Source organism: Hemibagrus wyckioides, linkage group LG17 (genome assembly GCF_019097595.1).
Source record: "Hemibagrus wyckioides isolate EC202008001 linkage group LG17, SWU_Hwy_1.0, whole genome shotgun sequence".
In the NCBI taxonomy this organism is placed as follows: Eukaryota; Metazoa; Chordata; class Actinopteri; order Siluriformes; family Bagridae; genus Hemibagrus; species Hemibagrus wyckioides.
In genome coordinates, this window is record NC_080726.1 from 13,884,548 (window position 1) to 13,897,925 (window position 13,378).

The 13,378-nt window shown below is 41.3% G+C and overlaps 1 protein-coding gene across 3 annotated transcripts in view; it reads left to right on the top strand.

Moving 5' to 3' along the window:
* The window catches only part of bcas3 (BCAS3 microtubule associated cell migration factor), a 195,618-nt gene that overhangs the window by 127,107 nt on the left and 55,133 nt on the right, over positions 1-13,378 (top strand). The window contains exon 24 of one of the 3 annotated variants that reach the window (XM_058413604.1): positions 5,108-5,196. The exons of the other annotated variants lie outside the window; for them this stretch is intronic. Within the exon in view, the coding sequence (XP_058269587.1) occupies positions 5,108-5,175 (68 nt within the window). The 3' untranslated portion in view covers positions 5,176-5,196. The remainder of the gene's footprint in view (positions 1-5,107; positions 5,197-13,378) is intronic. 3 annotated transcript variants of the gene reach the window in all.

Sequence of the window (13,378 nt, forward strand, 5' to 3'; positions counted from 1 at the left end):
GGAGTTTCACTCTGATTCTAATTAAAACCAAATTCAAATAATGGGGACAAAAATTTCCCTAAGATACATAACACTGTTACATAACGGTGTAGCTGTGTGTTGTGGTCAGTAAAGTTCTTCTTGTGCTGTCCAGAGCAGTCAGATTGCCTCCTTGTGGATTTCAAATTAAATTAATGTAGCTCCAGCTACATGATCTTTAATCTCCAATCTTATTATTCTAGTCACACATCAGGTCCGGGTTCAGAGACGCAGAAAAAAAGAAGAAGAAGTTAACGTATTTTCATACACATGTTAACTGACATGGCATAATAAGCCATTGTGTATGACAGTGTGATGCTTAAGACACTCAGCTCTGGTACAATGAGACACTTTGTCAGAGCACTTCTGCACTACTTCTGGTTCAATGTGACCTGCTTTTTTTTGTCAGGGAGTCGTGAGAAAGACGAATCACTCTCTAACTCGTTCTCTGTTTGCCAGTCTCTATCTTCACCCCCCCACACACACACACACTCCGTGCGTGTGACTGCGTGCGTCTGTGTGAGTGTGTGCCGTGGTGTGTTTGTCTTGTGATGCACGCCGGTCTCCGTATGGTTGACTACCTGATCCTTCAGCTCCTCTGGGCCCTCAGCGCACCAGCGCAGCTTGGGGTTGTGACCTGAGAGCCTGTCGGGGTCGCAGCGGCGGTCAGCGGGGGCAGGCATTACAGGCCCATTACTGCAGGAAATTGAAAACACAGAGCCCGGCTCAGACACAAGTCGCCTGCGCACTGACGCCATTTGTAGGACCTAATTGTGCTATAATTAAGACAAACCTGGAGGAAGATGGAGCAAGTGCCTGAGGCAAGAGGAAGGTCAGAGAGAAATGGGGAGAGGAAACCAATCATCACATTTCACACGCAATGAAACAATCTCACAGTGTTAAAATGTGTGTGTGGGAGGGCAGCCCTTTTGGTTTTGTTTTTAGTCCTTTTTCTTCTCAGCGATGTTCCTGTTTTTCTTGTATGTTGAATTTGGCAGCAGCTATAAATTAATTCCAATTTAAGACTCATTTTCACATTAGTGTCATCTTATGGTTAGTAGTTTAGTTAGAAATTTGTAGATTTTTTCCATCACTTCTGTGTAGCACAAGATTCTGGTGTCAGACAACTGATTAAAAGGCAGCCTGAATAATGACATCAGCTACCACTGTGTTCACTCCATTCAGCTTAAATTAGTTTAAAGAGTGCCAAGGCCCATTATTGTTTCTAACCCTCTTACTCTAACTCTAAAGATTTTCACTCTTCACTGTACTCACACTGCCAACATCTACAGTTTTGCAGTAGTATTTAGCAGTGATATAGCAGCCACCTGAACACTACTACACCTTTATGCTTTTTCTGGCTAAAGCAGCATTCAGACCCAACATGAATAAAAGTCTCTTGGCAGAAAAGTCAGTTCACAGAAGTGGGAAGAATAGATGTAGGTTTGTTTAGTGGTGTTCGGTCTTTTGTACATTGCATTCATTTATTTATTTATTTTAATTTCTTTATAAAATAATAAAAGGTTTTTTTTGTGGCATGTACTAATATTGGAAATCAGTTTTCTCATAAGATTATTTTTTTTAAATATTATATTGTCTCTTTTTTTAATTGTTTTTACATGTTTCACCACACCAAGCCTAGAAATCAAATATTCATGAATCTAAAAATGAAAAACTGCTCACTTTCCCCACTCTGCTATAGTACATGCTCTTATATCAGGAGAGGATGTGTACTCTGGAATGATTTTCTGTTTTTATACACATTATGATATAAAATGGGATCCAGAAATAAATTTTCACTGATAATATTCTTAGTTTTCTTGCTGATCGGGTTTTCCTCCTTTACCATCAGCCTGTTGCCCGTTTTTTATGAAAAGTCTCACTGAGCAGTGCACGAGGCTCTAAATCTTCATGCTACCTTCCTTCTGCTACACTAAGTACTGTGTGAGAGTTTAGAGAGAGATGGATAAATATAGTTCTTTATTTTCTTTATTTTGAAGTGAAAAATAAATGTACTTGTGGTTCAATGCATACCAGCTTTATCTGGGTGAACGTTGACCTTTGAATCCACTAGCCTCTGTTTTTAAAGGCAGTGGAAAACAAGTGGGAAATTGTGCAGTTTATTATTAAGTAAGAGTCACACCAAATCTTTCCTTGCTGTTTCTTTACTGTTGCTTAGCGCATGCAAAAAATTCGCTCTCATCTACCGGCATACACTACGGGTTTGTGGAAAAATTCTGTTTCTCTGCCTGATAGGATTTTCTTGTTAGCAGTGCTGGCACCTCTATCGCTGTCTTCTGCTTCTTTGTTTATAAGTTTGATAAAGTTAATCATTTATGTGAATAGGACCATGGTGATTGAAAACAAACAGGCAGTCATATGGCTGAGGTGCAGTTCTGAGCTGTGAGTGTTTGTGCCATTGGCCTCAGCAGCTCTGGGCCACCCTGTAAAAAGACACCTATCAGCAGCTGGACACTTGGCAGCAGAACAGGCCTGCATGTGGAGAACACTGACCCCACCGACTCCCTGTCTCCTCACACACACACAAACACACAGAGCTGTTTCCCCACAAACAGCCCCCCCCCCAACACCCCACCCACCCCTGTTTGACCGTGACTCGTCCTGACTCCTGCAGTGACAGACAGCGTGATGTTTACTGGCTCTCCGGAAACCTCCTCAGGAAGAGTGCCTCTCCCCACTTCCAAATTTGTATTTTTAAATCAACACTTACTTCAGTTTATTTGTGCCCCACAACAAGCCAGCAGAATTTATTGTGTCCTAATCTAAAGAGAGTGTCTCAATTTCCGAAAGTAAAGTGCTTAAAATGCCTGGAAGAATGTAAACGGAATGTGGTAGAAATTATACAAGAAGAGATAGCAGCGATCTTTTAGTCAAAATGTTTTCACTGAAGTGCAGTTGGGAGTCTCTCGAGGCGAGCCAGGAAAACACTCAAACTTATCTTCCTTCCTCTGGGCTCTTGTTCCAGACCTTCAACTGGAGTGGTTAATCTTAACACACTTTTTAATTACTGCTTATGAAATGGGTCCAGGTTGATCCAGTACCATATCTTCTCACGCTGAGTGGTGAATAACTCGTGTTTACTTGAATTTCATGTTTACCGTGTGAACCTTCTCAGAGTGTGCGAGTTCCTAAGAAGTTTCACAGTTATTCACAAGGACCGAAGTCAGAACTTCACTCCATGTCTTTGTCTCTAATTATTTATAGAGTACATCGATAATGCCTTGCATGTGGTCTGTCCTCTCGCCATGATGCCTGGCACAGATCAGCGCTCGGAAACAAGCACAGCTTTATCACCACTGCCAACACGTCTCTAATGAAGGCCTACACCAAATTAGCAAAAGCCGCTAGAGGCTCACAAATTACAGCCTGTGTCTGTAGCAACTTAATGCCACTCACCTCCTGACTTTTTGGTTCTGCTAAAATTAGGTTCAGGCTTTTGAACAGTCCATGAATGATAGGGTTGTAATGATACAGCATATCACATTGTACTGTTCAATATGTGGCTCTCTGTTCAATACATCACTGGGGGGGACAAAGCTCATTGAATTTAAGTTGTCTTTATTTTTTCACATATACATGTCAGAGTTGGTGTCAGAGTGCAGGGTCAGCCTTGATGCAGTGCCCCTGGAGCAGGGTGGGTTGGGGGCCTTGCTCAAGGGCCCAATGGTGGCAGCTTGGCAGTGCTGGGGCTTGAAGTCAATGACCCTGAGCTTTTTGATACATCCGACAGTTTTTCAAAATCCGAATATAATCAGACACCGAGCTCTGACCTGAACCCCACAGTGCTGGTATTTCCACTGCATTATTCTATCATGCATGCATTAATTCCCTACAATTATTATTATAGTTATAGTTTCTATCAGTTCCAACATCCTCATGAGATTTCACTGGTTTATGTTAATGCTATGCGAATTGTTCACGATCATTCAGTTTAATAATTAGAAACTTGTTTATTTTAAAATTAGTATCATCAATAGAATCATGTTTTGTTGAAAAAAATAGTATTTTTTAGCTAAACTATACATATTTTCTTAAAACTGATTGTCCACATATTCCTTTTTTTCCCCAGTGTATTCAACAGACTGTATAAAAATTATCCTATTTATAAAATACTGCTTGAGTTACATGAGATGTAATAAACATTTAATCAAGCCCACACTTCCACCTCTGAAAAAGTAGCTTCCTCTTTGTCTGAAATCTGGACATTTCTTGCTAATTCAAACCCTGCCAAGGAAATGACTGTGCCGACTGGGAAGTTCATATCCGGTAGAGGAGAACACATCTAGGGATACAGAGAGCTACGTGACATTGAAAAGAAGACTAACATCCAATCGCAAAAGCTTTGTCCTTTAACCCCGCCCCCTTGTGAATCATTTTAACACACAGAATTTTTTTCTTTCATTATATGCTGCTGTGTCTGAATAGATTGTGCAAACAAGTATTATTATATCCAATAATTATAGTTTATAATGTTAAATCTTTTAATTAATTGAAAATGGAAACATAAGACAGGCCTTTAGGCAATGCTTATTTTTGCTGTATTGAATTTGTATCATAACAGGACACCACTGTGTATCATATTTGTAGTTTGTGTATCATTACACCCCTAATGATCACTTCCTCGTAACAGCGAGCTTTGGTCAGTGTCTAATGTCAACCTGAATGGGTAGGGCTGTGTACAGGATTGTTTTTAATTCCACTGCCTCCTTCTTTGTTCCTGAATTATTGTATCTGTATCTGATGCGCTCGGTTGGTTCTATTTCTGAAATACAAAGAATTGATACTTAGAACACATCAAACTAGACCAGGATAAAGAAGGATAATTTACACCACACAGGGTAAATACACAGCATTATGCTTTCATGTTAATCAGTATGGTCATTCTTTGTCCCACAAGCTTTAGATCTGACCACACACTCAAATGATCACAAAAAAACCACACCTGTGACTTTTCTTTCTACATTGTTTCCCAGTCTTGATACACACCTCTACCCCAGCTTCTCAGGATTGTATTGGTGTGAATAATACGACTGTGATTCCTCAACCCATCTGCCTCTCTGTGTTACAGCGTGTTGTAGGATGACCCCCCGCCTACCCAAACAACCACTTAACCTAAAACGCCAGCCAGTCTACTAAACTGTCCGCCCAGTTTCAGTGGTGGGAGACGCATGTTTACTTCATCTCCTCGTGTTAAATGTCACGCACATAGAGACAGGCACGCACACACACATACACAAAGGCCTCAGTGAGGACACAAGTGGCTTTTTCTTATCTCTAAGAATGTGAAAAATGTGTAATACAGGCTGATCTGAATTTGATTAAAGTGAGGAAGTTTACAGAGGGGGTGAAGTTTGATGAGAAGACCCAGAATAATGGACCGGTCACTAAATTAGTTGTTCTAGCCTCAGGCAGTCTGAGAAAAGATGTGTCTGGCATGTGAGATCTTTATCGGATAAATTGCATAGCTTGTACACTGGGGTCATGTTTAATTTGTGATATTGAAAAAAGTTATTTATGCTTTGTTGGTGAATCATTTTATTTCTGAATAAATTGACATAAATGCATAAATACATGCCCCTAATTTGCATAATGAAAAATTTAAAACATTTTATTCATAAAGCCCAAAACGACAAATGTGGCTCGCTCTGATTTTGGAGAATATCCACCAACCCTCCATGAAGAATAGAAAAAAAAAGACCCCAAAAAATGTTTTTGGAACAATGGAAGAGGTCATTAGTAGCGGGACTTGTCTTCGAGTCAGAAGGGTATGCAAATGTCTAGTTAAACTGGGAGATCTTATTCATATTCATACCATTTATTTACAGGAACACTTGTTTGGCATGACCTAAGTTAAAATATTCATAAAACTCAGGTTAGAACATTCCTTTCTTGACCGTTTGACCATTTCCATGTACAACTTAATCAAATGCTGAATTTAAGCATGCCCTAAAAGCCTACTTCAGCTGTTGTTGTTGTACTATATGATTACGATCTAATACGAACAGTTATGTCAGTGATGGGTAGCTGCTCGAGCATGTGCAAAAATATGATGAAAAAAAACGATACCACAAATACAAACAATATGGCTGGACATTATCCAAAATCTGATTGCCCTAAAATGTAGAAGTGTATTCCCATAAGTCATGGGAACCAAAGAGATACATGAAAACAAAAAAGCAGCTCATAATTTAAACTCATGACTATTCATCTTTAGCCTCATTCAGAAATCTTCTGTTTTCTGGGTCTGTTATGCATTACAGAATGTTAGCACATTGTAAAAGATGTGTCGTAACTCTAACAGGGCTCTCAGCCCTAGGCTCCAGCTAGTGTAAATATTTGGAATGCTGAGATTCAGAGCGAGAGTGCTGTGACAGTGAGAAGGCTCTTGAACTCTTGTCTCTCTTATGTTGAATTGAGGAAGAGACACAGCAGTCGGTCTGCTTTGCTCTCACACTGGCTCCATATAACTTGTCCTTCTTGTACAAGTTGAGGCTGGTTTTTCCGAGGCTTACAACTCTTAAAGCGTCACTCTTCAGCAGGGATGCTTTGTACTCAGCATGTGCTATTAAATGATTTATTTTTTATTTTTTTGCCTTCCTTTAAAAAGCTCCTGCCATTTCTTAATTTTTCTATTCAAAAGGATTTAAATAGGTCATTGACGATCATGCTACTCAAGCACTGTAAGGAGTCCATCATGGTAGCTGTTTTTGTTCTACCCACCATCAATGTCACCAAAAAGTCTGCCTCTGGTTCCTCTCACAATTCGTTTCAGAGAGATTTTCCTTGCTACTGATTCTCATTACGAATCTAAATCTACACCTGAACTTCTATAAGGTGACTTCTTTTTGACAGCATCTATTATTGAAAGTGTTCTATAAATAAAATTTAATTGAATTAAATGTTAACAAGGTGCTTGAGAATCAAAGTTTGTCCGCTCTCTTCGTTCAGGCCCATTCTAGCCAGTCATTATTTTAATAAAAGGCAATTGCTACAATTATCAGGAAGATTAGCTTGTTTGATGACCCTTTCACACCAGTTCTGTCTGTTCCAGAGGTGCCTTTTCAGAGAACCGGAGAAAAAAAAAGGCACATCATCGAACTGATGTGTGAGCTGGACTGAAAACACATCCTGTCTGCACTCCAAAGCTCTTTGAAGGAGGGACTGCCCCCTCACGGAATTTCATTAAAACTTTTGCAGAAGGGCTTACATTAATCTCTAATGTCAGGGTTTGCATAAAGTCTGTTTTAAAATGTGTCTCTGTCTGGTTAGCTCCACATCCTTTCACGTCCTGAGGGGCCAGATATGCGGGGGCGCATTTGAGGAGCGTTCTTTGTGCAAAGTGACAAAAAGACGAGTCGCCGAACTGGGCCAGCTTTGTTCCTGTGCACTGCTGCAAAATATGATTTCAGATAAGAACCTCAGGGCAGTGCTGTGAATGGACAGTTTTTATTTTCTGCCAGCATTTTAATCAGCATAGGCCCTACAGTGAAGTTGCAATACAAAGCCACAGTGTCCGGCCAGAGTGGCTGTTGTCTTACAGACGCAAGCAAGAAATTCAGGGATCTGTCGTCTGCCAGACATTAGGTAACCACGCCTTTGCTTTCCCCTCTTCACCTCATAGATTCTTTCACCAATTGTTTGGATGACCTTTTATCGTTCATGTGGATTACATCAGTGGCATGCTGTTCAACCAGCTTGGTCAACTGTTACAGATTTATCATCAAAATGTGGGTAAAAACTCTGGTTTCCAGAATTGAAAGAAAAGCCTTCACCATATCGGTTGTTGATACAAAAGTCACTCATGCCATAGCTATCAATGAGCCAGTATTGGCTGTCCATTTTGGGTTAAAGGGAATGGCATATTTTCTCTACTATTAATCAGAGTGACATCAATCATGGGGGTCTGCAAGCTCGTGTGTTCAACTGAGGGCAGTCACCACTATCCTCTATGTGTGTTCAGCTGCCCTGTTATATAATATCAGCAGTAGATTAAAAAGATGTAGTGTCTGGGAGGAATCACATGCTAGTTTTGACCCTTCCTGGTCAGTAGCTGTCGTGTGATAGGTGAGAGTGGGTGCTCTAGCTAGAGTGGGTGAGAGTTGGCAATGACCAAATTTGGAGATAGTCCACACTCCAGACCCAAAAGTCCAGGGGTGGAGCTTGGGCTGAGCCAGCTCATTCTATAAGCCTAACCCTAACCCATGCAGCAGTGTACAACACAGAACAACACATTTAACACACCTATCCAGCCAAGACCAGGTCCAATAACCTTTGTCCACCCCATGGACCTTTGTTTTTCAGTAATAGGTGCTTGCCAAATTGGGAGTGAAAAGTATAAAAAAAATCTTCCTTCCCTCAACATAAATTCTTGGTTTCATGTACAGAACTGGTAGTATATAGTTCTGGCTCTCTTTCCTCTTTTTATTGAAACACCTGATATTTTATGAACTCTAGGACTACTGTCATATTATAGCTAGAAATACTTGGAACTGTTACTAGTACTTTTAAGTATTTGGTACTTTTAAGTATTTTTCAAGTACACCACTGATGAAACCCAACGATTGCTTTGTTAAGAGGGATAAGTCTTCATCTTCATGGTCAGTGATATGAGGACTGGACAGGAGAAGTCATTAAGTTTTCACCAGGGTGCACTCGGAGGCGCCGCTTCCCCCTAAGGCTTTGCAGCCTCCATGTGCACTGTGGAAAAAGTAGTCACTATTTGCAATCTGCAGCAAGGAGAGCAGCCTGCCTGTCCCCAGGCACACCTTAGCCCTTACTGCATCTTTTAGTTTCTCTCTCTTTACCCTCTTCCTCTCACACTTACGTGCTTTTACTCAGAAGTGTTTTCCTCCTGCCTGCTCTTTCTTTGCTCACTCTCGCCTCTCTTGCTTTTAATAACTGGAGCTGTAAAGTGCTGAGCGTCGTGTTGTCAAGGGAAAAGGGTGTTTATAGGGTGTGCCAGCGAAAGCTCGCTTGCTGCTAAATGACAGGGTGTGGGAGCTGGAGTTTACTTTATGTCAGTCTCGTGTCAGTAATGAGTAGGAAGGTTCGGGCTTGACCACGCCGAGCCCTTGCCACGCTGAACCCTCGACTCGCCTCTATATTTACTTTAGTGCAACATTAGTGCCAGCCTGCGTATTAAAGATCTCACAAGAACAGTACAGTTTGCGGCTGCAGCGGAGGATTTGTTCAAATTAGACCTTCAGAGATCATATAACCTAAGTGGAAACAAATGTGGCCACTTTTCCGAGTCGCTCTTCCCAGGGTGGGCAGTGCTACAGACCAGACGCACTGTGAGAGCCTCATCTACTCATGTGAGTAGGAGGCTGAGCTATGCCAAGACCCCGGCTTCATTCATGGGACGCGCGTTTAAGATGGTAATGAATGGCCGTCAATGAAACGGGCTCCTGTGCTAACATGTGCAACCGAGCCGCTTTTCTCACGGCACGGCGGCAGCTAGAAAAGAGGTGCCCCTTTGTCATGCTGGCACACTTGCTATCAGTTTTCTGCATCTTGGAAAAATATGCCCTATTGTCCTTAAAGGTCAGCTCTGTATTGCCAACAGCAGACCAGGAACATTTCCCAAGTCTCTTTGTGGACGGGGTCTTTACCCCTCCATCACCCCAAAAGTGGTTTAAATAAATCTGCAGAATGCCCGTCCGGATGGAAAGAGCAGTCTCTGCTTTTCTGGCTCTGGACAGCTCAACTATACTCAGCCATTAATCATTTTGTGCTATGATGTTTTGAAGCACCATCCTCTGAGAATACGATCATAGAGCCTCTTCTATGTACGTAACCAATCAGACTGGTGTGTGTGTCCTCCCTGAGACATGACTTCTGTTTATCTCTTCACCCACTTTGTCACAGTCACAACGGAACATGTTGCTGGTTACAAGTTGTGGGAGGTCCAGCACAATTAGCTGTTGTGAAAATTATAGAATAGGGAGAGGGTCTGTTTTCAAACTGACTGCTTCTCTCTTTTCTCTCTCTTGCACTCTTCATGGTGTTGTGGAATGGAATGTTTTTGATCAGGGCTATTTACTTGAGTCCGGCCTGTGTGCAAAAGCATGCCTCAGCTAGCAGTGCTAAGCATCTAAAAGCTGTGGGCCTCGGGACTTCTGCGATGCATTATGGCGTGCCTTTAGAAAATAAAAACCACCACCATCTAGGGAAGAGATACAGCTCTTTTTTTTTTTACCACTAAGGTTAGCTCCCAATTGTAAACTATTAAAACAGTGCCTCTCTTCCCCTCCTTGCACGCCCTTGGTTTCCCAAGGCATCCCGACGTGTTGGAAACAGAAATCAAAGGCAGGTGCTCTGTGAAAATGTGTGTTCTTGCCATGTATTACATACCCAGGCACTCGCTTTTAGGCCACAGAGCCTAGTCTTCTGTTTATATTAAAGCATACTGGGATGCTATAGAATTTTAAGAAGGTGGTGCCACTGTAACTCCAGCAGCAGGAATCCTATACCAAGTAATGTTTAAGATGAATGTATATTACAGCACAGAAGCATGCTCTATCATGTTATTTATAAATAAAGAATAAGGTTTTCTTTTTTAAAATAATTAGTAAGTTTATTTTTACTATACTCATAATGCCAAATGATTTATTGAGCCAGTCTGGCAGCAGCCAAACCTTATCATACGAGTTGTGTTTATTATGTTGTTGTAACATCTGCATATCATCCAGCATTTCTTTTTCTTTTTTTAATCTGAACCAGTGTTAGACTGAAACTAGACGTAATGTCTTGTCTTGTGAGTATATGAACCACTATGTCTTGGAACTCTCTGACACTAACACAATAGAAAGATGCATTGGCTGCTGAAGTCAACCATATTTTTAGTTTGTAAAAAAAAAAAAAAGAGGCAGGAAGGATGCTGACAAAAAAGAAAAAGCTAGGCTGAGGAAAGTGAAAAATAGAAATGAGCTTAAAATAGGTAGTGGTGGCGTTGGTGGAGAGCATTGTGTATTGTGTGGCATATTGTAACAAACCTCTTCGATAGGTCAGAGCGCACTTTTGAACTTCCACTAGCTGGACCGTGGCCTTGTGTTACCTCCAGAGAAAATTCTTACTGTTTCCTGAGAAGGAGCTCATGGGCCAAAAGATTCAATTAGATCATAATGGAATGAGTCTACTCAGAAAATGTGACGACTCTGAATTCTGCCAGCTTTTCTGCAGCATTAGATCCATGATAGTAGAGCAGTGCGCTGAATATTTTATTGACTGTCTGCTTGCCCCATGCTGACCTGCCTGACATGCTAACTTCTCCTTTCACTAGAGACGCCACGTCACTCTGCATCAGGCAGCCAGGCGTGATGATTCCCGCACATTTCCTGTAAATAAACTCCAGTGCAGCAGGGGATGTGTGTGCAAGAGGGTGCACAAAAACACACACACGTGCACACACACATCAGTGTAATCAAACGCCAGGTCCTTTTTTGATAGTTGTTGCCTCCCCCCTGCTCGAGAACCTCAGAAAGCTGTGAAAGAGCTCAGCCAGTTGGAGCCTGGCGTCTCCTTAAATCTGTTTTTATCACACTGGCCTCCTCCCAGAGTCGTGCTTATGATAAAACGCTCTGTCCGGGTCACACTGTCCTCAGTACTCATATCCACCCCTGAGGTGAGAGTTTTGCCACTTTTTTTTTTTTGTGTGTGGTTTTTCTTGAGCCACATTCCTGCGAGCAAAATATGCATGGTTTTCACATTATTGTAAATGCAGTGCAGGAATTTCACTTTTTGCGAAATGAACTCTTCAACCACCTGAATTCTAAACTGCATGACATTTAGTATAAGTTTGGCTTAAAATATTTTGATTAGTATTACTTATAACTGTGTGTGTGTATGTATGGCCAGCCTCCTCCAGACACATTGACAGTTTTTCTGATGTGTCAGAGCTCAGTAGAGCAGAAACCTCCTCCACACATCGACTCCCTTCTTGTTATTTATTCATAAGCTTTCTCTCCTGCAGCGTGTGTATTCCTGGCTATGTCAAGGGTTCACAATAGAGTGCTGAGGTAAATGAGCACACACAACTATCACATACATACCTCTGTTGTGGTTAAAACCGCTTCAGTCATGCCACGTTCTCCAAGAAGCTCTACTCCTAAACTCTGTTTAGAGCAAGATCACAAGCCAGTACTCTTACATATACATACACATGTATACAGGATATCCAAAGACCTAATTATCACACATGCAGTGCATGCTTTCACTTTCACTCTATGGTGTATCAGCCACAGTCTTCAAGATTCTGATGTGTCACTGCAACAGACAAAGCTCTGGTCACTACACTCCTTTGTGTCTTTTGTGTCTCAACATAACCTCGTAACCCTGAGTGGGGATTGCACTGCAAAATCCCTTTGCTATCCCTTTGCTATCTAAGCTGTGGCGGAAATGTCTGAATCATCTCAGGAAAAAAAAAAGAAAAACAGCACATTGTACTACACTGAAAATGTTGGGATTCTTTTTCTCTTGTCCCCAAAGTTTGATATAAGATGATGATGATTTTCTTTTTTTTCAACCTTTTATTGAGGATGTTTCTCTAAGATTTTTTTATTATATTGTTTGATTTTATGTTTGTTTTCTTTATATGTCTACAGACCCATGTCTGGACACCATTTCCAGGAGTTCGGTATCTAGTTTGCTTTTCGTCTTGGTCAAACAGAATTCAGTGTAAAGTTCAGGGTAAACTAAAGTGTAATACCTGTTCGTGTTTGTTCAGCTAATTTCCTGTTTAACTTTTGTGAAGTGATTCTCATGCGCACATCACTACTCATACCTCCAGCATCAGCACCACATCCTGCTTCCTTCCATCTCCTGTTACCTCATTTTATCTGAGTGCTCTCAAGTACTTTGACCCCGTATCAATCGTCCTGTACTGTTTGCATCTCATTGCTAGTATTGCATGAAAAAAACAGCTGGGTATAGGTGTGTTTGTGGTAGGATGCAGTGCTCCGATTTCTCCAAATGTTCTGATGTTTGGTATGTGGCGATGTGCCAGTTATATTAAATAAATAAAAGCCCTTTTTGAGGTGAAAGCATCTCGAGGTCAGAGCAAGCTTGCTGAAAGGGTCACTATTATACGTGTAAATGCTGCAAATGTAATTCAGCCCGAGGTCAGAACTTTAAAAGTGCGACCAGCATGGTTTTTCCTTCCCATCTTCCTTTTAATACATCAGAGTGTAAGCTGTGCATTTTAAAGGGTTTTTAAAAGGTTCAGAAGTGAAGGTCATTCAGCAGAGAGAGAGCAGGCTTCTCTTAGTCCCCCCTCGTTTCCAGCTCTCCACTGCTTTTGCCTGGGGAAAATACATGAAACTTTGATGGCCAAATTAGGTTG